Genomic DNA, 25,401 nt, shown 5'->3' with positions numbered 1-25,401 from the left:
TGCATGTTTGTAAGAAGCAAACCCATCAAGATGTTCAACTTCAACTTACATCCTGAAAAAACTAACATCTTCACAAAAGCAAGCGAGCAAACATGAGTTTGCACATTCTATAGCACATTTACAAACAAAGTGCTTTACAACAACAACAAAAAAAATAGAAAAAAATAGGAGAGTAGGAAATAAAAAGGGGGTCAAGACCAGATAGCACTTTGTAAACAAACAGGATAATTTTAAATCCTAGCTGACCAGCCAAAAATCAGAACCTCAGACTTACTCTTGTTTAAATAAAGAAAGTTGTTAGAGAGCCAGAGCCTAATGTCAGGATAGCGTTCATATACTTTGTCCAAATAACATGATTAAGCTAGGCACACGTGACAATAAAGTTTTAAGATCATTGGCCTAAATATGGTATAAAATACTGTACTTCTGGAAAATGGTTTCCAAAGAAGGCATATACAAAGAAAACAGCAGTGGCACCAGAATCGACCCCTGAGGAACGCCACATACTAAAGGAGCCAATGTGTGCACTGCAACCATCCTGTCATTTAAATACGATGCAAATCACTGAAGGAATGTGCCCTAGACACCAACCCAACACTCCAAGCAATTAAGATGAGTCTTTTGGTCAATCGTATCATAGAAAAGAGTTAAGAGAAAAGTGAGAAGCTGTGGGTTTTGTAATTAACATATCCATCATTAAGATGTTTTTGGCTTGGTTTCTAGCTCAAATACAAGTCCTATATCCATGATATTTCTTTCTCCATTGAAAAAAAGTATTGTTTGAATCAGGAAAGAAATATGCACTCGCACTGCTTGTTGATTTCACATTTTTTGTGTCAATGAAAAAAAACTAATCATGGATGGCCTGAGAGTACACTTGTTTTTTGTTGTTGTTTTTATTAGCAAATTTAAATCTTTGGATGAACTTTACCATCCATAGTACCAGGCACATGACCTCAAAGAGTGAATGCATATTTTATTCCTCGAGAGAAAGTGCCCTTTTTTTCTGGGGAGTTTTTTTTATTATTATTTATTTATATTTTTAATAAATGAATATATGTATATATTCGTGTGTGTGTTTCTGTTTGTGCGCAGCTTTCCCTGTCGAACAAATAAACATATCAAAATAGCAGGTCAGACTTTCTCCCCTCCGCGTCTCGGTGAGATATCTCCATCACTAACGCAGCACATGACACTTCCAGTAGGTGGCGCTTATTGTACGTCCATTAGACAGGCGAGGCGTGTTTTACTCTCCAGCCCTGTAGGTGGCGGACTGTACCTAAAGCTGGTCTGCCAACCGCCACTAGACGGAGGGAAACACTTGCTTTAAACAGTCTCATGTATCAAGCAGTTTGTGGAAAAATGTACTCTTAATTTAATTAGCTCAGCAGCAGCAGCATCATGACACAAACAGACAGAGACGCGGAGAATGGACGAGACAGAGAGAAGGACAGAGAGAAAGACAAAGAGAAAGAGAAAGAGCAGCGCGGAGTGAAGAGACCCATAGTTCCTGCAGCTGTGCCAGAGCCACTACAGGAGGTGACAGGATTATTATTATTATATTATATAATACAGTTAATAGTGTATTTATTTACATTATTCACAAGCAGATCATTAACAGAAGTGAAAACAATATATACTGTTTCAGCACCTCTTACACTCAAAGCAAGACGGGAAGTGACAATACCAGAATAGTTATCATTATTATTTATCATATTATATATTATATTTTCTAATACAAGTAATGGTGTATTTCTTTTATAATAAGCATCCGTTTTATGTTAGTAAGAATTAATTATATTTCCTAAGAGAAATGTAATTTCTTCTAGTAACCGTTGTTTTTCATGTCTATTTAATAATGGTCAGAACTATTTTGCATCTCCTACGTATGAAAACACATTCTTGTTTGCTGTTTCAAAATCTGAAATCTGTTTCAAAATCTGATTTATATTGTAAAAATCTGAAATGGTCATTCATTTTTGTAGCAAGAGATGTGCACATCATCAAAGTTTGGTTTTGGTTGAACTGCTGACTGAAACCTCTGTATAAATCAGTCTTATAACCTCTGTTCAAGCATCCCATAGTGATTTATAGCCAGGTAGTGATCGGACCAATCAGAGCGCTCCTCATAAACATCTGTTTGACATCTGATAGGAAACATCCATCTGACGTTTTACAGATGAGCAAACACTCTAACAATACGTCTTCCAGATGTCAATGCAGACATCGAATAGACGTCTCCGTGTGATATTAGGGGAGTATGTTTTTTTTTATCTGAACCGTTGATTGTCATTTTCAGCAAATTCAAGCCAACTTCATTGTGGTGATTCATCCCGGATCCAGAACTCTGCGGATGGGGCGTGCTACAGACACCCTGCCCATAAGTGTTCCTCATGTCATCGCCCGCAGACACAAACAGGGCGGTCAGCGCCGCTACGAGGACCAGTGCCTCTTACGAGACGGACTGAATGCAAGTAACATCTCTGCCTCTCCATAATGTGAAACACTACACTGGTGAACATTTATAATAATGTAGCTAATAAAATTCTCTACCAGTCAAGCCTGTGTTTATGAGATACAAAATACAGCAAAGCATTTAATATTGTGAAATTTGTTTACTATCTAAAATAACTGCTTTTTATTTTAATGTTTGTTCTTTTTAAATGTAATTTAATCTTGTGATGCACAACTGTATTTTCAGCATCATTACTCCATTCTTCAGTGTCACATGATCTTCAGAAAAAAAAAAAAAAAATTAAAGTTATGCATTTAGCAGATGCTTTTATCCAAAGCAACTTAGTGCATTCAGAATTAAAAAAATATTTTTAATAAAAAGAGTGCTGCTCTTCAGAAATCAATTTAATATACTGATTTGCTGCTTAAGAAACATTTCTGATTCTATATATTTAATATTTAAAACAGTTGAGTAATTTTTTTCAGGATTCTTTGTTTGATAGAAAGATCCAAAGATCAGCATTTATCTGAAATAAAAGGTTTCTGTAACATTATGCTCTAGAAATAATAGAAAGCAGTTATTTTAAATTTTAAAAGAAGGTAATTCTTTAAAACATGAACCAGCCTGACTGGTATTGTACTGAATGAACTGTATATTTCCTCTCATCTGTTGTTCACTGATGCTGTAGTCAGCAGAGAGCAACGAGCAGAGACAAAATGGGCTGAAAATGGTGGACCAGGTGATCTGGTCCAAGAAAATGTCCAACGGTGTGAGAAGAACCCCGGTGTCTGCCGAGCAGGTGAATCATGCTGGAGATGGATCTGTACTATGAGCTCTTGTTGTGAATGCTGGTCAATTCTGAGTGTGTGTTTCCAGGCCAGATTATACAACAGACAGATACGGCCTGCTGTGCTCGACCCAAACTCTAAAGTGAACTGGACCAACACATCACATCAGCCCGAGTATCTGGTGGGAGAAGAGGTGAGACAAGAAGCTGTTTATATTACGCCCTGACAATAATCAGAGCTCCTGCTCTCTCAAATGTGACATCTTCTTACGGAAAGGCTAATAATGAGTTAAATCATACAACTGTTAAATGAAAACAAATAAGCACCCTCAAAAATATTTAATTTGGCATCTTTATTCTTTTCGTCTGGATGTTTCAGAGGCAGCTATATGAGATGTTTTCTTCAAATATATATATCATATCACAGTTAAATTCAGGAATACTTAAAGGTGCTGTAGGGAACTTTTGTAAAAAAATATTTTTTATATACTTATTAAACCTGTCATTATGTCCTGACAGTAGAATATGAGACAGATAATCTGTGAAAAAATCAAGCTCCTCTGGCTCCTCCCAGTGTCCTATTGCCATTTGCAGAAACTCCATCGCTCCCGGTAAGAAACAACCAATCAGAGCTGTGGTCCGTAACTTTGTTTGTGTTCAAAATGTAGAAAAATGTATATAATAAGCGAGTACACCATGAATCCATTTTCCAAACCGTGTTTTTGGCTTGTCCTGAATCACTAGGGTGCACCTATAATAAGAGTTTATATTCGGACTATTTTAGATTGCTTCGGGGGTACCGCGGCGGAGTAACCCAGTACCTTTGTGATTCTTCATAGACATAAACAGAGAGAAGTAGTTCCGGCTACGATGTTCTTCCGCAAGACGCAAGCAGTTCTGTTTATTAACCGCTAGAGCGTCAAAAGTTAGCTTTAAAGTAACACATGACACAATTATCACAGTCTAATTTTTGACCCAATTATTTCATTGCTTATATATATATATAAAATATATATATATAATTTATTATTATTATTATTATTATTATTATTATTTTTAATAAAAGCAATCAAATAAAACACTTGAACACTAATAAAGATCAGTGCACTAATGGAATCCAGTTACCGCTGCCTATAGAAAAACAAAAACTAATTTATTGTGAACGTTGTGTGTATTATCTAAAAATCATTTTAATCTTTAATCGGCGTACCCATGCCATCATTTCATTAAAAGGTAATAGATCATAATTTAAAGGTAAAATCCGAAAGGTCAAAACTGAGGGTGTTTTAATGACAGCTGAGAGATTTCACTCCCTCCATTATTAGTACACTTAACCAAAACTAAAATCAAGCTTAGGTTCATGAAGAGCTTGTTAAAGAAATCCACATGCATTGAGCGGCTTAATCCCAGCCTTGGCAGATTTAGTTTATTTAGAAACACAGAAGAAGCTGAGCCGTGCCTGCTGGACGTGTGATGACCGTCCTCTCTCTGTCTCTGGAGCTCAGGCGCTGTATGTGAACCCTGCAGACTGCTACAGCATCCACTGGCCCGTGTGCAGGGGACACCTGAACATCCACAGCGGGACGGGGGGCTCTCTCACCGCTGCGCTGGCCGACCTGGAGACCATCTGGTCTCACGCTCTACAGAAGCTTCTAGAAATCCCGCTGAAGGACCTGAAGGTACTGATTTCACTGGCACCTGGGTTTGAATGATTGGACGACTTGTTTAGATATTTGTTTTTTCAGTATTACAGATGCATCCTTCTGATCCCAGACATCTGTAACAGGCAGCACGTGAAGGAGGTTGTCAACATGCTGCTGGTTAAAATGGGCTTCTCAGGTATGTCACCTCCCGGCGAGACACTTGTCACTTTCAGAAGTTGTTATATTTGCAGAAATAAAATCTTAATGTGAAACTCGTAAGACTACTCCAGTGCTTCTGAAAGTTAGGGAGCTGGACTGGACATCAGAAAGCATTCTGGGTCAACGAAATGAGAATCAGTGGTGTTTAGTCAGTGGTGGTTCATTCTGAAACACACACACACACACACACACACACAGAGACCCCTTTTAATTGTTCTAGGGATTCCACAGTGAGATTTGTTTTTCCACCAATTAATAAACAGAGTTTTCGATTATATTTTACAATGTAAGATATTTGTCAGTGATGCTTGGATCTTTAGAGTTTACTTATCTTTAACATTACATGTTTATATCTTGATCAATCAAATGTTTGAAAATGGTGCGGAAGTTATTTTTCTTAAAATATCGGATGCAAAATTTACTTTTGTTGTTTGAAGGTAAATGTTTATCCACCCTATAATGATAAAAATCCACTAAAGTGTTATTGTTATTTCTTTTAGTATTTTTCCTATTTTTAAATCCTCCTTCACAAATCAGGCTGTTTTGAGGTTCCTGAATTGAATGTTTAAAATGTTACAAATTAGTAAATCATTGAAACATTCTTAATTCCTAGCATGGAAATATATATTCCACATCTCATGAGGTTCTGAATATAACCATGGTGCAACAGAAATCTTTGGATTTCCCCTTTAGTTTATATGCTAGTAATATGCATGCTAATGAGTAACTAGTACATAGTGGGAATTGGTCCCTAAACTAATATTTTACTAAAAATAATGTGAAATTTAACTGATCACTTAAATACTTATTTTATTTTATTTTTTTATTGAACACTGCAACAACAAAACAAATATAAACTTACATTAAACATTGACATATTGCAGGATTCCTGAGGGGTCCTTAAAATTTAAAAACATACCAAAAAGTCTTCAATTGTACAAGAAAGTCTCATGTTTTCAAGAGGTCTTAAATTTGGGGACCAGAGTTGTGATATGTCTTAATAAGACAAACTTTAAAAGGCTCTGATTTCATTGAATATATAACGTTTACAAAGCGCCACCTGCTGGCAGAGAATGGATGTGCATCTTCAATCTTGTTGTTTTTGTTCAGACCAATGTGAAAATCAACCTGTTTTACACTGTTAACACCCATAGCTGTGCATGTGAACTGGTGGATCGATAGGATAATGCACTATAGAAATCTAAACAGTACAATTTTTGCTATTTAATTAATATAAAAATGTATTGATAATAATTGTGTAAATTAATATTATAATTCTTACTTTTGAAAAATGGTTTAAAGGCTGAAATATGAAGTGTATAGTTTTTTTTTTTTTAATGTTTTTGTAAAAACTTGTATAAATCATGCTTTTTACAGTTTGATATGTTACTGTATACATTGCCCTACCCTGCTCACATGCTGTTAATTGTATTTGGGCGGGTCCTAAATATGAGCTTAAAAATCCTTCAGCAAACCCTGTGTTTTTAGATTTTTTTATTTGATTTCAGATTCTTCCCCATCGTTTTATCAGTCATCTCTCCTGAATCTATGATGCATGATAGTGAACTACATAGTTTTAATTAAAAGGCAAAACATTAGTGTGTGTCATGAAATCGGTGTAATGTCCAGTGATCTCCTGTGTAGCTGTTGTTGTGCATCAGGAGTCGGTGTGTGTGACCTTTGGCAGCGGTCTGAGCAGTGCGTGTGTGGTGGATGTTGGGGACCAGAAGACCAGCGTGTGCTGTGTGGAGGACGGCGTGTCCCACCGCAGCTCCAGGTGAGAGGAACACTGTAGGGATGATGCACTTCATTATACACTGTGATGTGTACTGTGTTAAAGGGGTTTCATCTTCTCTGAAGACCGTGGTCTGCTTCCTGGGGAAAACTCAAACATTTCATCAGTTAATTGATGACTAACATGAGGCAGGACAACAACCCACTGGAGCCTAGAAACGTAGTTAGAATGTCCAAAAAATTCAAGATATGGGGAAAAAATGCCCATTTGAGTTTTTGTCTCATATTTACATCATATTTAAGCAATATCACATGAATAATGGTCTAAGTGCAATATCACACGAGTGCAAATGAGGTACTGATCTTATACAACAGTTCAGTAAGAAGTTAAGGAGATTAAGAAGATAAGGGTTATTTAACCCTTGTGTATCGTTCAAATTCACTACCCTTTCATTATGTTTGGGATGAAAACATCCACTAAATTAAACTGCTGTATCAAATTTTTTGTATAAGTCTATTTCAAAGTCAGTCCTGATCAAAACTACTAAATGTTTTTTAAAAATCCAAGATTTTTACTCTTAAATTGCCAAGTTCATGCTCTCTCTCTCTCTCTCTCTCTCTCTCTCTCACACACACACACACACACACACACACACTATGTGTTATCCTCCATATACAAGCCAGAAACCAAGCTTTTTTACGCACAGGCCTATCTAAAGGGTAAATGGTGCCACCTAGTGATCAACTGTAAAATTAAAAAAATTTACCTCTTCCCAACAGGGAAAACCACAAACAATCAAGAATGTATGAACATATGGTGTCAAGTCTCTAGGCTAACTTTCTGCAACTTTTTTTCTTATCTGCACCCAAATTTTCAACCGTATTGCATTTAACACGACAGTTTTACAAGTTGACTTTTTTTTTAAATCGCTGTCCATATAAACAATATTGACTTGTAGCCGAAATGATTAACTAACAATCTGGTCAACATAAAGTTCTTTATTTGAAGCACAATTCTACAAGAAAGGTAACTTACTGAAAAAGTGTTGGTGCCTAAAGTGCTTCACTGAGTTGAAAATTAAACTTAAAACATCTCAAGATAAATGAAATAAAAAGAGAATCGAAATGCAGTGTTTTAAGCTCTTCAAACTGAACATCTCATGGCTCAATGTCTTATGGACTTTCCTTGATTGATGTCACATGCCCCTCTGATGGACAACTCCTGTAGTTTGGTCTTCTTGACCTTTGCCCTTGGCTAAACCAGCTGGACACATTCTCTCTAGCATCAAAATCTTCTAGACTCGACCCTCTACACTGATTCTGATCAGATCTTCCACTGTGTCTGAATCAAGGATGATTTGAACAGCTAAACCGTCCCTAAACAGCTTATACTACTGTTTCAGCTTATATATATATATATATATATATATATATATATATATATATAAAATATTATTATTATTATTATTATATATTTTTGTATTACATTAATTTAAAAAAATTCTGGTTAAATTCTGGTTTGTTAAATATGTTTTAGTTTTTTTTTTTTTTAAGTAATGAAGCTGTTTTGGTTTTCGAACCATGAATTGTCCTGTATTTGATTTTTCCGAAGCTTACACTACTATGTGTAGTGCTCTCATGATCTCTTACTGTCATGCAGCACAGTAAACACTATCAAGAAACCTTTGAGCTCTTGTGTCGTCTCTGTTGAAGGCATGTTTTTTGTGCAGGTTGTGTCTTGCGTACGGAGGCTCGGATGTGACGCGGTGTTTCTTCTGGCTCATGCAGAGAGCTGGATTTCCCTATAGAGAATGTCAACTCGGCAACAAACTGGACTGTATGTTACTGCAGCAGCTCAAAGAGTCCTTCTGCCATCTGGATCAGGTGACCTGCTAGTGTTCACTAGGACAGTGTACATCATTACTGTGGAATAAAGTGTCTATTGTCTATCGTTATCACGGTATCTGCGTAACATAATATTACTTAAAAGTTATATACACCTTTGAGTGATAAAGAAACATGCATGAATGAGAAAATAAAGAGTGGGACTCTCAATAAGCAGAGCAATATAACTCAATGCAGTGTTTCTGACACACACTGAGAGCCCCTCAATCTTTAGTGTTTTTTGTGCTTTAATGGTCAAATACGCACAAAATTATGTCAAAATTCACGAAATGTGGACTATTCATGTAAACACAGTCGATTATGTGTTATATAAATGTAAACAGTGAGGTGAAACCTGGATTTGTATCAGTCTGTTGGATCAATGTAGTTGGTCTTAAAGGGACAGCAGTCTAATTTAGCTGCTGTTGTCTGCCATTATTAATGTTAATCACTCACTGCACATGACTGAATCACTTTTGGATCTTTAATAAGAATCTGTTCATGTTTGATTGAAACAGTGAAGACTGCAGTCTTTTATTTATACACCTAAGTCAATTTCTGTATATGTATATTTATACATATACTACATGCTAAATAAATATAAGATTATTTCATATTTATTTGTTCTATTGTGTTTGTAATTTTCTTTCTTATTATTTTTAATAACAAAAATAAAAATAGTTATATAGAGATATATATTCTTCTTGTGTAATTCAATTTCTCCTACCGTGAAGGATTTTAGTCATATCGCCCACCCCTAGCTGTCTTTTTGCTCTTAAATGGCATGAAAGTGCTGTATTTAATGCAAAAAGTAAACTACTGTCATTTGTAAGTGTTGTTTAAACTACAATGAAACATACCCACAAGTCTCAAGATAAAACAATTCCAAAACTAGTTCAGTTAGTGAGAAAAAAACATGAAATTGAGTCATAAATATAAATGAATATATGTCTGTATGTTCAGTATTTACATCATATTGTATTATTTGCATATTATGCTTTGTCATCTGCTGTATTATTGATTTTTCTTCAGGATATTTCTGGGCTGCAAGATCACGAGTTTCGCACCCGTTTCCCAGATTCCCCAGTGCTGCTGTACCAGTTACGGTTAGGAGATGAGAAACTCCAGGTAGAGACGGGCCGCTCTTGTGCATTAGTGCTGGTTTAGTGCATGTCTGCTGACTGACACCTGCGTTGTTCTGTGTGTTTCACAGGCTCCCATGACATTATTCTACCCCGCTGCGTTTGGGATCGTGGGGCAGAAGATGACATCGTTGCTGCACCGCTCTCAAGGAGACACAGAGGATCCCCATGATGAGCACTTCCTCTTGACCACACAGAGCAAACAAGACCAGGTACAACTCTCAACAGATCCTGAGCTTCTACATCTGTGTCAAGAGATAATCACTGCATCGAGGCCACTAATGCACAACAGCAAACACATCACAATAATCCACAGCACTCCAGTCCATCAGTTCACCTCTGGAGAAGACAAAATCAGCGTCTTTCTAAAAAAACAAATTCATTACGAAGTTGTTTTTCCAATAGAATTCCTTTATCCATAATAAAAACTCTCATCTGAATCAGGAGAGAAATCTGCACAAAAGGCAAAACCACTCTAAACAAATATGTGGCTGAATTTTGATGAGAGAGGACAAAAGGTGATGGACTTTTCCACTGGAGGAAGTGTTATTTTGAAATAAATTTACATTTAGTCATGTAGCAGATGCTTTTATCCAAATCATCTTACAAATGAGGACAACCGAAGCAATCTGAACAGCATCAGAGCAACAGTGTGTTAGTGCTGTGACAAGTCGGCCTTGCCGATATATCAGTCGACCACTAGTTTGGACTCAATTGATGTAATATGCATGTAATATGTATTTCTCCAAATCTGATGAAGAAACAGACTCAAGTACATCTTCGATGGCCTGAAGATGTGTCCATTCGTAGTAATTTTTTTATTTCTGTGTGAACTATTCCTTTAAACACTGTTTCTCTTCATTTAGTCTGTTGAAACTGAACAGGTGAGAAAATGAGGAGTGTTATTTCACTGTGTTTCTCTCTCACACAGTCTTCTAAAGCCACAACAGATCGCAAATTATTCCCGAAGCCTGCTGGGTTTGAGGGGGAATCCAACATGTGCGACCCATCGGAGAAGGGAAATCTTGCTCAGGATTTGGATTTGGGTCACGCTCAAGCCGAGTGCCTCGTCGGCGGGGCGGATGCAGAAGAAACATCGTCCGCTCTGCTGTCCAGGAAGACGGCCATGACTCAGTTTGAGGGACGGGCTCTTGGTGTGGATAAAGCCATCTTACACAGCATTGACTCCTGCGGTAAATACTTCCTTTACCATCACAGGGGGAACCTCCCAAAACCTGGGGGCAAATCTGACCCCCTGATTAAAGCTTAAAGTTTGGTGTGCTATTAAAAAAATGTTAGGTCAAATAATTTCAGCCATCTCTAACTTGGGTCGTACTTTGGACATTGCGTGGGGTAATAATTATTGTTAAAGTGTTGTTCTCTTTGTTCTTATTATAAATCCCTATACAAATGTTCAGATATGAAAGAAGAGAATAAGCTGAAGCAGAGCAAGAAACCGTATAGAAAACAGGTAGTTTCTAGGTTTTTCAATGATTAAAGTGAATTTGTACAGGGAAGCTTCAGTAGTGATCCAACACATCTTAAGAAGCTTAATAGAGCTCTTCAGAAAATTACAGGCATGTGGGTTTGATCAGAGTTGTAGTGAAGCAGAGCAGAACATTGAAGAAGAACTGAAAAATCTAACATGAATCCCCAAAAGCAAGCAGATGAAATGTGGATCTGGGTTTTTCTGTTTGTTTTCGACAAAGCAAAATATTCTGCATTTTAACAAGGTGCAGGAAAGGGAAATGATTCAGTCTGAACCAGAGCATGTGAGCGGAGCGGAGCGTTAATATTTCCTTAAGAGCGCTGAGCACCTTCCTGAAGATTCTGCTGCGCTCGCTCAACCCAGTTCATAACATAAGCATTATTATTTATCTTGCGTTTGCTTTTCACAGGCTTTATAATCCAGGTGTATTTTGTAACGATCTATGCACATTTCATCTCATTTCATTTCATCACAACAACAGCAGCTATTTTCACTGAAATAAAGTGAACGAAAATCAAATACACTTTTTCAGTTTTTGCATTGCATTTATGTTTGCTAAAATTAGATTAACATATTTAATACATTTCAATTAATACAATTAATAAAATTAAGAAGAAGAATTTAGTTTTGAAACATGATAATTGATATTTATCAGCATGCGTAATTGTAGACTATTATCCAAGAATTTCAGTACAAACAGTAATTTTATGTCGGAGCGGGAACTGAGCGGGATTTGGTTTGCGGCGAGTGCGAGCGGAATATGAACGGAGCCTTGCTTGGGCGGATAGAGTGACTGGAGAGTGGAGCGCACATCCATCGAGCTGAAAACATCATACGAGCGTCACACCGCTCACATGCTCTGGTCTGAACCTCCTGCCCCAAAAATATTTTTGGTTTGAAACATAACATGAAGATTCACACGCATATATGTGACCCTGGACCACAAAACCAGTCATAAGGGTCTTTTTGTTTTAAAAAGATAATCTGAAAGCTGAATAAATAATCTCTCCATTGATGTGTGGTTTGTTAGGAGGACACTATTTGGCTGAGATACAACTATTTGAAAATCTGGAATCTGAGGGTGCAAGAAAAAAATCAGCTTTAAAGTTATCCAAATAGAATAGAAGTTCTTAGCAATACCTATCACTAATCAAAAATTACGTTTTGATATTCAATTCAAGTTATTTTTTATATATATATTTATGTTAATAAATGTACAAAATATCTTAATGGGAGCCTTAAAGCATGTGTTTATGGGTCTATTTCACAGCCTCAGATGAAACCAAGCGTAAAATGTACAGCTGTATTCTACTGGTTGGTGGCGGGCTGCTGTTTCACGGAGCACAAGAGTTTCTGCAGCATCGCATCCTCAATAAGATGCCTCCATCTTTCCGTTGTCTGGTGGAGAACGTCGATGTCATCACACGACCAAAGGTGTGTGGGAAAACCGATGTGTGTGTGAGTGCAGGATTTAAAAGAAGCCATTGATGACTTTGCTTTAAATAAAAGCAGTAAAGTCTCTATAAATCGTGATTGAAGATCTTTTAATCTAATGTTCCCGTGCAGGACATGGATCCTCGTGTGATCGCATGGAAGGGTGGAGCAGTGCTGGCGTGTTTGGACACCACGCAGGAGCTGTGGATTCACCAGCGAGAGTGGCAGCGCTTCGGCGTGCGTATGCTTCGGGAGAGGGCCGCCTTCGTCTGGTGATCCCAGACAACATGAGCCTGCCTTCAGGGATTCAATCTGTTCCGTTCTTATGTTCGGGACATGTCAATCTGGCAGTGGAAAGATATAAACAATGTAAAGGTTGAACAGTAATCTTGCAAATAATTTGTTTAGGATGATAATAATAACCATAGTAGATGTTTATGAAAAAACAGTGGCAGTTTTTCATTAAAAAATTAAGCTTTTTGTGTATCCTTTTCCATTTTCTCCACTCTAAAACCATGCACTGTAACAGTTGATGTAAATTGTTTTTTTTTTACAAAAGTATTATGGATTTAAAAAATACTAATTGTTCTTTATCTTTAAAGGTTTATACAGTAGTTCTAGTCCTGGAATCTGATTGGCTGAGCAACGGTGGTGTTTTAGCATCTCATAATAAGTCATATATAGTGTTCAGAATGTAATAATTTTCTCAAAACATGTTACAAATGTCAAATATGATTGTGTAACATAAATCTTATCTTGTAAGATAAATGTTATAAATATTAGAAATCTAATATTCATTAGAATCTACAGTATCAGGTAATTACACTGTTGCATAATGCAAGTTATTTTATGAGAACCCTCAAAAATAATGATTTCTTTCTAAACATCATAGATGTGTCAACTGCTGAGAAACCAGGACACTGTTTACATTTATGTATTTAGCAGATGCTTAAAAGCGATTTACAGTAGAGAAACCTCAGCAATTTAGGGCATTAGAAAAGAGCAATGATATATAAGTCGATTCTTGAAGATGGCTAAGGACTCAGCTGTCCGGATTGAGTTGGGGAGGTCATTCCACCAGGAGGGAACATTTAATTTAAAAGTCCATAAAAGTGACTTTGTGCTTCTTTGGGATGGCACAATCAAGCGACATTCACTTGCAGAACGTAAGCCTCTAGAGGGCACATGAGTCTGAAGTAACAAATTTAGGTAAATTTATAGCCGCCACAAAAAGCGTTGCGCGCACAATCAGGATGCTTTAGGGTGGAGTATACATGTTCTGTAGCCTGCGCGTGCACTTCTCTTCCTGGCAGTTATATTTTATGGCGTATAAATATCCCGCTTTCTCCCCCGTTTTCTCTTCATACTTTACACACATGAGTAAAGGTAAAAGCCATATGTGTGTTACAATGTGTGACTGGTAACTAAAATGTAACCATTTTCGTTGTATTTAAACCAGCGCGAGCTCTCTCAGTGCATCGTCTGTAAATTGTAACTAAGCTGAGCTGAGCAAAGTTTATTTGGTCTGAGGCAGGCTATCAATATATATATATAGCTCAGACTCTGAGCTATATATATATATTGATAGCCTGAATGCACTGTAAGTCGCTTTGGATTAAAGTGTCTGCTAAATGTATACATTTAATTTAAATTAATGAATTTATATTTTCCCATTTTATTTCTATTATCTTATTATTTTAGTGTTTGTAATAAGTAGGCTAAGTTTTGGGCTAAATTAATTATTTAAGCCCAGAGGCCTCCATGCCCTTTCAAAGGGATTTCATGAGCCTAGTGGATTTTAAATGCAGCTTCCAAAGGACAAAAAATATCCGAATATTTGATTTATTTGAGTTGCACGGTATTGAGAGCCCTAAAGAGGTCCCCCTTTGAACTGCTATGATCCATCTGCCTTAAGACTCTGTCACTGAAGACCGCTCTGCTATTGGCACTAACGTCTGTTAAGTGCATGGGCAATTTGCAAGCACTCTCGATAAGCCATAATTGCCTAGAGCTCGGACCTAATGTCAAGTCAAGTCAAGTCACCTTTATTTATATAGCGCTTTAAACAAAATACATTGCGTCAAAGCAACTGAACAACATTCATTAGGAAAACAGTGTCTCAATAATGCAAAATGACAGTTAAAGGCAGTTCATCATTGAATTCAGTGATGTCATCTCTGTTCAGTTTAAAGGGGGGGTGAAGTGCTCGTTTTCACTCAATATCCTGTTAATCTTGAGTCTTAATCTTCATAACTCCAAAAAGTCTTTATTTTTATTATATTTATAAGAGAAAGATAGTCTGTACCGATTTTTCCCGGAAAAACACGAGCGCCTAGAGGCGTGACGTGTGGGCGGAGCTAAAGAATCACGAGCGCGAGTAGGCTTTTGAGTTGAGAGCATGTGGAAGCTGTGACAGATCCAGAGGCTGAAATCTAACAAGAGCAGCATCAGCAAAGGTGGTATGCTATGTGGTATGTACTGAAACTGAATATATTTGCTTAGCGGTATTGGAAAATGACTAAGGTCCACTTTATGTCATCTTTTTTTTTTTTTTTTTTTTTAAGCTGTACATTTGGAAAGTGCAGTTTGATGACAACATCGCATGTTGTTTATTTGATGTGCTTACGCGCTGATAGCTAAGTTAACAACACAGAGATATTTGAAGCAGTTTTACTCACCGCATGTGGTTCCAACACACAATCGTGACCCTTTTCCGTTGGGACTGCATTATCCTTAAGAAATAAACGATGTGCAATCTGAAATGCAGGGAACAAACAAAAACACTTGCACAACTCCGTTGATGCTCTGTAAATATAAACTCCATCCACTGGTCCCTTAATGCTGTTTCTCTTTTGGTAATCTGTGCAGGGTTGTCTTGCCCTGGCAACCAAAAACACACTTCTTTTGTGACTTTTCGCGACGCTCTCGCTCTGATCAGGCTGTGCTCAGCCTCTCTCTGCTCTGCTATACGGGAGCGCGCGCTCTTCCGGCAGAAGAGCGCGCACTTAGCACCCATATAAGGAAATTCCGCTCCATCAAACGTCACACAGAGCCATACTCGAAAGAAACTTTCCGAAACTTGTGATAAACCGGAAGAGGTTTTTTTGGAACAAAAATACTCCTTCAAACGTACAACTTAATTTTTGAAACTTTGTCCATGTTTAGCATGGGAATCCAACTCTTTAACAGTGTAAAAAACTCAGTATGCATGAAATAGCATTTCACCCCCCCCCCCCCCCTTTAAATAGTGTCTGTGCATTTATTTGCAATCAAGTCAACAATTTAGCTGTAGAAGTGACCCCAACTAAGCAAGCCAGAGGCGACAGCGGCAAGGAACGGAAACTCCATCGGTGACAGAATGGAGAGAAAAACCTTGGGAGAAACCAGGCTCAGTTGGGGGGCCAGTTCTCCTCTGACCAGACGAAACCAGTAGTTCAATTCCAGGCTGCAGCAAAGTCAGATTGTGCAGAAGAATCATCTGTTTCCTGTGGTCTTGTCCTGGTGGTCCTCTGAGACAAGGTCTTTGCAGGGGATCTGTATCTGGGGCTCTAGTTGTCCTGGTCTCCGCTGTCTTTCAGGGCAGTAGAGGTCCTTTCTAGGTGCTGATCCACCATCTGGTCTGGATACGTACTGGATCCGGGTGACTGCAGTGACCCTCTGATCTGGGTACAGACTGGATCTGGTGGCCACGTGACCTCAGAATAAGAGAGAAACAGACTAATATTAGCGTAGATGCCATTCTTCTAATGATGTAGCAAGCACAAAGGGTGTTGTGGGAAGTGTTTCCGGTTCCGGTTTACCCAATTAATGCAGCCTAAAAATTTAACGGATTTGGATTTTAAAAGCATGTTAGTATGTTATGTGTAAGCCAGGTTAAAGAGATGGGTCTTTAATCTAGATTTAAACATCTATTTTTTAGATGGAAAAATGCAGTTTTACAAATGCTAGAAACGTGGCTTTCTAAGGAAAGATTGTGATCAAGTGGCACACCTAGGTTCCTAACTGATGACGAAGAATTGACAGAGCAGCCATCAAGTCTTAGACAGTGTTCTAGGTTATTACAAGCAGAGTTTTTAGGTCCTATTATTAACACCTCTGTTTTTTAAGAATTTAGCAGCAAGAAATTACTCGTCATCCAGTTTTTTTATATCGACTATGCATTCCATTAGTTTTTCAAATTGGTGTGTTTCACCGGGCCGCGAAGAAATATAGAGCCGAGTATCATCAGCATAACAGTGAAAGCTAACACCATGTTTCCTGATGATATCTCCCAAGGGTAACATATAAAGCGTGAAGAGTAGCGGCCCTAGTATGATTTAAACCATGCTAATGCACTTCCATTAATGCCAACAAAGTGTTCAGGTCTATGCAAAAGAGTGTTGTGGTCAATTGTGTCAAACGCAGCACTAAGATCCAATAAAGTAATAGAGAGATACACCCACGATCAGATGATAAGAGCAGATCATTTGTAACTCTAAGGAGAGCCGTCTCAGTACTATGATACGGTCTAAATCCTGACTAGAAATCCTCACAGATCAAGTTGTGGTTTTTTGATGAGAGGCTTAATAACAGCCAGTTTGAAGGTTTTGGGGACATATCATAATGACAATGAGGAATTAATAATAGTCAGAAGAGGATCTATGACTTCTGGAAGCACCTCTTTTAGGAGCTTAGATGGTATAGGGTCTAACATACATGTTGTTTTAGATGATTTAACAAGTTTATACAATTCTTCCTCTCCTATAGTAGAGAATGAGTGGAACTGTTCCTCAGGGGGTCTATAGTGCACTGTCTGATGTGATACTGTAGCTGACGGCTGAATGGGTGCAATTTTATCTCTAATAGTATCGATTTTAGAAGTAAAGTAGTTCATAAAGTCATTACTGCTGTGGTGTTGGGAAATGTCAACACTTGTTGAGGATTTATTTTTCGTTAATTTAGCCACTGTATTGAATAAATACTTGGGGTTATGTTTGTTTTCTTCTAAAAGAGAAGAAAAGTAATCGAATTTAGCAGTTTTTAATGCTTTTCTGTAGGATAGTTTACTTTCCCGCCAAGCAATACGAAATACCTCTAGTTTTGTTTTCCTCCAGCTGCACTCCATTTTCTCTTTAGGGTGCGAGTATGCTCATTATACCATGGTGTCAAACGGTTTTCCTTAACCTTCCTTAGGCATAAAGGAGCAACTGTATTAATGACTCTAAGGTCGTCTTGGCATGGCTATTTACCAAAGATGCTCTCCATACCCTTCAGAGCACAAGTGGTTAAAAAATCAGTACCAAAAGTATTTTTTCCTAAATACATCCCTCATTATAAATCACAATCCATCTTAAATTCAAACTCATTGTTAACAAGCACATAAACTCCCCCTTCAGAATGCCCACAAGTACCTCCTTTTTGTTTCAGAAGTAGATGCTAAACAGCTCTGATTTATAGAGGCAAGGAATCCACAAGACCTCTGAATGTGTCCTGTGATTGCTGACACCAAAACATTATCAGCAGGTCATTTTAGTCCTACAAATGTCCAGTTGGGGCCTTCATGGATTGCATTTGTTGGTCCAAATCATCCCGTAGATGCTTGAGATCTGGGGAATTTGGAGGCCATGGCAATGCTTTGAACTCTTTGTCCTGTTCCTCAAATAATTCCTGAATAAATTATATAGTGTGTCAGGGGGCTTAATACTGCATTATCTACTGCAATCAGGGAACACCATTCCCATAAGGGACATAATTTCCATGATGTGATGTAGTTTTTAGATAGGTGGTATAAAGTGACATTCACATAAATGCCAGGCCTCAGAGTTTCCTAGCAGAACATTGGCCAGAGCAAAACACTGCTTCTGCCTTCCTGCCTTCTTCCCCTAGGGGGTCCTGTAATCTCTTTCCCAGTAAACGGTGCACATGCACCTGAGCTAAAAGAAAATGTGATTCATCAGACAACTTCTGCCATTGTTCCATGATCCAATTCTGACACTCACATGCCCATTGTAGGTCATATCTGTGGTTGTCATGCCCAGTATTAGGTTTTTCTACAGTTTGAGCTCCAATAGCTCTTCTGTGTGATTAGGACAGACAGTCTAGCCTTCATTCCCAATGTGCATCAGTGAGCCTTAGGCACCCATGACCCCAACACTGGTTCACTGGTTATCCTTCCTTGCATTACTTTTGGTAGGTACTAACCACTGCATACCAGGAACACCCAAAAGACTTTATGTTGTGGAGAAGGACTGACTGTTCACTTGCTGCCTAAAACAATTGCACCCCTAGACAAATATCTTTGTAACGATACAATCATTTTTTATTCATTTCACCTGGCAGTAGGTTTAATTATTATTGCTGATCACTCTATAAACAAATCAGTAATTATCTCAAAACAATTAAAATGTTGCTCATTTGAACATATCATAATAATAGATATTGTTATTCTCTCTTTCATAATTTCAAAATTCCAGTCAATCACTTGAAGTGGTTACAAAACTATGCTCTGCAGTCACATATAACTTGCCTATCAAAAATGTATTTAAGTGCTAATGATTTATGCAAAATGTATGAAACATTAGTATGTCCAAAAAAAAAAAAAAAAAAGCCAAATAACACATGTACACACCTTATTATTTAATAAATATGTTCAAATAGATTGCTTGGCGTGAGAAAAAAAAAAAAAGAAAAAACGTGTTTTAAGTGCTTAAATGTAAATATTGATATATATATATATATATCAATTTATGCATTTAGTAGACACTTTTATCCAAATCAACTTACAGTGCATTCGGGCTAACAGTTTTTACATAATTTGTGTTCCCTAGGAATCAAACCCACAACATTGCGCTGCTAACGCAATGCTCTAACACTGAGCCACAGGAACACTCTTATATATAACGATAAATAATAAACAATTGATGAAATGTATCATTTAATGACTTATTCATTACATCGATATATATATTATATCAACAGCTAGCATGAATAAGTCATTAAATGATACATTTCATCAATTGTTTATTATTTATAGTTATATATAAGAGTGTTCCTGTGGCTCAGTGTTAGAGCATTGCGTTAGCAGCGCAATGTTGTGGGTTTGATTCCTAGGGAACACAAATTATGTAAAAACTGTTAGCCCGAATGCACTGTAAGTTGATTTGGATAAAAGTGTCTACTAAATGCATAAATTGATATACATATATATATATATATATATATATATATATATATATATATATATATATATATATATATATATATATACAGTGGGGCTCGAAAGTTTGGGCACCCCTTGCAGAATCTGTGAAAATATGAGTAATTTTCAAAAAATAAGAGAGATCATACTAAATGCATGTTATATTTTATTTAGTACTGTCCTGAGTAAGATATTGTGCATAAAAGATATTAACATTTAGTCCACAAGACAAAACAAATGCTGAAATTATTAAAATAACCCTACTCAAAAGTTTGGGAACTTTTGAACACAATGAAGATGGCCAAATTTGTCTTATTTTGTTGAAATATAATTGTTTTCCATTTAGTTCTGCCCTTCGTAAGCAACAGAAGATACTTGTATGTTTCCCGGTACACAAATTAAGTACAATTTACCTTGATCTTCAAATTCCAAAAGTTTTCATCCCCCAGCTCTTAATGCATCTTGTTTCCTTCTGGAGCATCAGTGAATGTTTGAATCTTTTTAAATAGTTGTGTTTGAGTCCCTCAAATGTCCTCAGTGTGATAAGATGTATCTCAAAATCATAAAGTCACTGATGGAAAGGGTTCAAATATGCAAAGATACTGGAAAACTGAAGAATCTGCAGGACCTTAAAGATTTTCCTGAAGAACGCTGCTCAGTTTAACTGTTCAGAATAAACAAGGGACTCATGCACAACCATCACAAAACAGAAAGACAGTCGAGGATCATCAGGTAACAGAACACAGTACTAAGAACCAAGGGTTCCAAAACTTTTGAGTAGGGTTATTTTAATAATTTATGAGCGCTGCCAGACAAAATTACCCCCAGCTGGCCATTGGTGTGAATGTCTCTGACCAAACAAGAAGAAACAGACTTCATTGGCGCCCTGTGCTTTTCGCAGATGAGAGCAGGTTCACCCTGAGTACATATGGCAGATGTGAAAGGGTCTGGATAAGCAGTGGAGAATGTTATACTGCCTGTAACATCATTCAGCATGATCATTTTTGTGCTGGGTGATGGTCTGGGGAGGCACAGACCTCACAGACGAGGCTAGACGATGGCACCCTGACTGCCATTAGGTATCGGGATGAAATCCTTGGACCATTGTCAGACCCTACACTGGTTCAGTCACCTAACCTAAATAGAACACCTCTGGGACATTTTGTTTCGGCTTATCCAATGCTGCCACGTTGCACCTCAGACTGACTAGAGCTTAGTGATGTCTAGGTTCAGATCAGGGAGGAAATACAACAGGACACCATCCGTTGTCTCATTAAGAGCATTGTTGTCAGTCATACAAGGACAAGGGAGCCATACAAACTACTGAGTACCACTCTGAGTTGATGGACTAGCCGGCTGCATCATTTTTCTCTTTGATTTTCGTGTGTCTTTGAGTTCATTCATCAATTGATATTTTTCATTTCAGTCAAACAATATGGCATCCTTTTGTTTTCTAACACATTACCCTGTCCATGTCAGTATAGCTATCCAGTATGACATTTTTTCCCATTGATTTCTGATGTGTTTCCAAAGTGTTCCTTTAATTTCTTTGCGCAGTTTATAATGAATAAGCAATCATAGTTTTCTTAAAACCATTAAATCTATTTTGGTGTTAATGTTACATGCAATGTCTGGCATCTGAGAGGGGACAGAGGGTCTAACCTATGTCAGGAATGCAGTAACAGTGTGCGATTAAAACAGAAGGGTACAAAATGAAACAAGACTGTATTATCTTTTATTAATGCAGCTAATTCTTAAAATGTCAGTGTTTACCTTGTGTTTTTCTCCAGTCTCACATGTTGTGGGGTCCTCCTTTTTTTCTGGGTTTATCATCTTAAAAGAAGCAGAAAGTAAACCGAATGAGAGTATCCAGGACAGCAGCTTCATCTTTCATTTAATTTATATTATTTGTTTCATTATTCAGAAGAGTTTCAATGAAATATATACAGTGTATATATATATATATATATATATATATATATATATATATATATATATATATATATATATATATATAGTGGGGATCGAAAGTTTGGGCACCCCTTGCAGAATCTGTGAAAATATGAGTAATTTTCAAAAAAATAAGAGAGATCATACTAAATGCATGTTATTTTTTATTTAGTACTGTCCTGAGTAAGATATTGTACATAAAATATTTTAACATTTATTCCACAAGACAAAAAAAATGCTGAAATTATTAAAATAACCCTACTCAAAAGTTTTGGAACCCTTGGTTCTTAGTACTGTGTTCTGTTACCTGATGATCCTCGACTGTCTTTCTGTTTTGTGATGGTTGTGCATGAGTCCCTTGTTTATTCTGAACAGTTAAACTGAGCAGCGTTCTTCAGGAAAATCTTTAAGGTCCTGCAGATTCTTCAGTTTTCCAGTATCTTTGCATATTTGAACCCTTTCCATCAGTGACTTTATGATTTTGAGATACATCTTATCACACTGAGGACATTTGAGGGACTCAAACACAACTATTTAAAAAGATTCAAACATTCACTGATGCTCCAGAAGGAAACAAGATGCATTAAGAGCTGGGGGATGAAAACTTTTGGAATTTGAAGATCAAGGTAAATTGTACTTAATTTGTGTACCGGGAAACATACAAGTATCTTCTGTTGCTTACGAAGGGCAGAACTAAATGGAAAACAATTATATTTCAACAAAATAAGACAAATTTGGCCATCTTCATTGTGTTCAAAAGTTCCCAAACTTTTGAGTAGGGTTATTTTAATAATTTCAGCATTTGTTTTGTCTTGTGGACTAAATGTTAATATCTTTTATGCACAATATCTTACTCAGGACAGTACTAAATAAAATATAACATGCATTTAGTATGATCTCTCTTATTTTTTGAAAATTACTCATATTTTCACAGATTCTGCAAGGGGTGCCCAAACTTTCGAGCCCCACTGTATATATATATATATATATATATATATATATATATATATATATATATATATATATATATATATGTATATCAATTTATGCATTTAGTAGACACTTTTATCCAAATCAACTTACAGTGCATTCGGGCTAACAGTTTTTACATAATTTGTGTTCCCTAGGAATCAAACCCACAACATTGCGCTGCTAACGCAATGCTCTAACACTGAGCCACAGGAACACTCTTATATATAACTATAAATAATAAACAATTGATGAAATGTATCATTTAATGACTTATTCATGCTAGCTGTTGATATAATATATATATCGATGTAATGAATAAGTCATCGATGTAATGAATAAGTCATCTCTCATCTGCGAAAAGCACAGGGCGCCAATGAAGTCTGTTTCTTCTTGTTTGGTCAGAGACATTCACACCAATGGCCAGCTGGGGGTAATTTTGTCTGGCAGCGCTCATCGTGTTCCTTCTTGCACAAAGGAGCAGATACCAGTCCTGCTGATGGGTTAAGGACCTTGTACAGCCCTGTCCAGCTCTCCAAAGCCCCTTTCACACTGCACGTCGGACCCGCAATATTCCCGTAACATTGCCTGGTCGCCTTCTGTGTGAAAGCAACCACGTCCCGGAATTGATTACCGAATCGAACCCGGGTCGGGGACATAGTAACATTGCGGTAATCGATCCGGAACGAGCGCTGTGTGAACAAAAGCCAGATCTAATTCGGTATCGAAGTGATGACGCGCGTTATCGCGCGACTTTTTTACCGGCTGTTTTGAAGGAAGATCAACATTCGCGACGAAAACATATGTGCAAACTGTAATGAAGCAGAGATCAGTTAGTTCCTCACTTTCCGCGCTGACACTGAGATCGTTTGCTTGCTTCAGTTAAAGTATAACGTGCCAAGCTTTGTCGACTCGTACATTAGACGTCACGCGCTGATGTCACGTGTCGTTACGGGATCTTCAAGGGTTGTGTGTGAAAGCACGCACATATACCGGGTCATCACTGGCAGTGTGAAAGTGCCAAATCTAGCGACCAGGAAACAATTACAGGAACACTTTACCCCTGTATTTGCCGGAATGGCAGTGTGAAAGGGGCTCTAGAGTCAGCGCCTGTCTCCTGGAATCTCCTTCATGCTCTTGAAACTGTGCTTCGAGACAAAGCAAAACTGGCAATGAAACATATTGATGTGACATCTTGGAGGAATTTGACTGGCTGTGCAGCAACTGTAGGGTCCAGGTATCACCTCACGCACCAGTAGTGAAAATGATTCTAGCCAGATGCAAAACTTGTGAGAAACAGTCAGAAAAGATGAGTAGGGAAAAAGTGTCAGTGGCGTCCAGCTGTAAAACCATTAACAAAATGTGAGGTCAGAGTAAAATTATAGTTTTTTTCTCCCTTTATATGGGAACTTGCAACACATCCTCTAGTCTTCTGGACACTTTGGGGAATGCCATCAACATGACTGGTGTTTGAAGCATGTGTGAAGACCCTCCAATCCATTGGCTGACAGCAGCTCATGATGTCACAGCAGAGCACCAGAAGTATAAGAGGGTGCCCACATCATTAGCTTTTTTGTCTTCAGGAATCATTTACTTGTCCAGTGCATGTGGATACATGTTTAAGGACACTTAATGCACTCATTGTGAAAAAATACAATGAGGAAGCTTTGATCAACCCTGTCCCTATTTTTGAGGGATGTGGCAAATGTGTCTGCATCTTGGGTCCTGCTGCTGCTGAGACACTGCAGAAACTCTGGTCATGGGGTTTGCAGGTTGAGCTCGAGGAGAATTTCAAGAAGGGTTTGGATCTTTTTAGGTCCTCTATCATGGGCTCGAGCGATCCACAGTGTAGTGTAACCAACAGAACACTAGAGGGCACTCCTGTGCAGAAAAAGGTTATAGGGTTGTAAGGAGAGAAGAAGAATAAATGGATGTTCAATAACAGAGCTGTTTGCATGTCCTGATGTTTCACCTCCGAGTTTAAGATATAACCATCAGTTACATGGTGTCAGAAGTGGTTTCCACAACCTGAAAAGAATGAAATAAGGAATTGAGGGAGAAAATAATGCGATGTTGCACACGGACTGCAAGAACAAAGGGAATTGAAACAGTGCTCAAGTGCAATTGAGAACGGGCCAGTGAAAAAAAAAGGAAACGATCATCGGAGCAGTGCGCTCGAGATTAAGAGTAAGTGAACAGTCAAAATATGGATCAGATATTTTCACTGACACCTCCGGGAAGTTTCAACTTCGACGAGCCTAGTTCATGGCCACAGTGGATGCGCCGCTTTGAACGATTCAGAGTAGCATCGGGCCTTGCAGAAAAACCCTCCGCCTACCAGGTAAACTCTCTTCTTTACATTATGGGGGAGAAAAGTGACGATATATTAAATACGTTACCCCTAAGCGAGGAAAAGAAAAAGAGTTATGAAGAAGTCAAGAAGGCTTTAAGTGAGCACTTTATCGGCAGACATAATGTTATTTATGAGAGAGCGAAATTCAACAGCAGATTTCAACAG

The 25,401-nt window shown here is 37.7% G+C and overlaps 2 protein-coding genes across 3 annotated transcripts in view; one reads left to right on the top strand and one right to left on the bottom strand.

Annotated features, from left to right (window-relative positions):
- Positions 1–25,401, bottom strand: part of LOC127963166 (uncharacterized) — a 392,897-nt gene that overhangs the window by 56,530 nt on the left and 310,966 nt on the right. The gene's annotated exons all lie outside the window — the stretch shown is intronic.
- On the top strand, positions 1,255–13,266 carry actr8 (actin related protein 8). Of its 2 annotated transcripts, none has more exons than XM_052562919.1 (13): positions 1,255–1,539; positions 2,300–2,474; positions 3,148–3,254; positions 3,332–3,436; positions 4,748–4,921; positions 4,988–5,081; positions 6,749–6,881; positions 8,569–8,722; positions 9,755–9,850; positions 9,936–10,076; positions 10,796–11,057; positions 12,624–12,787; positions 12,920–13,266. In XM_052562919.1, exons 1-13 carry the CDS (start codon positions 1,402–1,404, stop codon positions 13,061–13,063), a joined length of 1,887 nt encoding a protein of 628 aa, XP_052418879.1. In that variant the 5' UTR covers positions 1,255–1,401; the 3' UTR covers positions 13,064–13,266. The 2 variants fall into 2 exon arrangements, with proteins under 2 accessions (XP_052418879.1, XP_052418878.1); XM_052562918.1 differs by having other exon boundaries at positions 1,285–1,539; positions 2,300–2,470; positions 3,144–3,254.

Source organism: Carassius gibelio, chromosome B8 (assembly GCF_023724105.1).
Source record: "Carassius gibelio isolate Cgi1373 ecotype wild population from Czech Republic chromosome B8, carGib1.2-hapl.c, whole genome shotgun sequence".
In the NCBI taxonomy this organism is placed as follows: Eukaryota; Metazoa; Chordata; class Actinopteri; order Cypriniformes; family Cyprinidae; genus Carassius; species Carassius gibelio.
The sequence above is the reverse complement of the archived record's forward strand: the minus strand, read 5'-3'. Positions and strand labels throughout refer to the sequence as shown.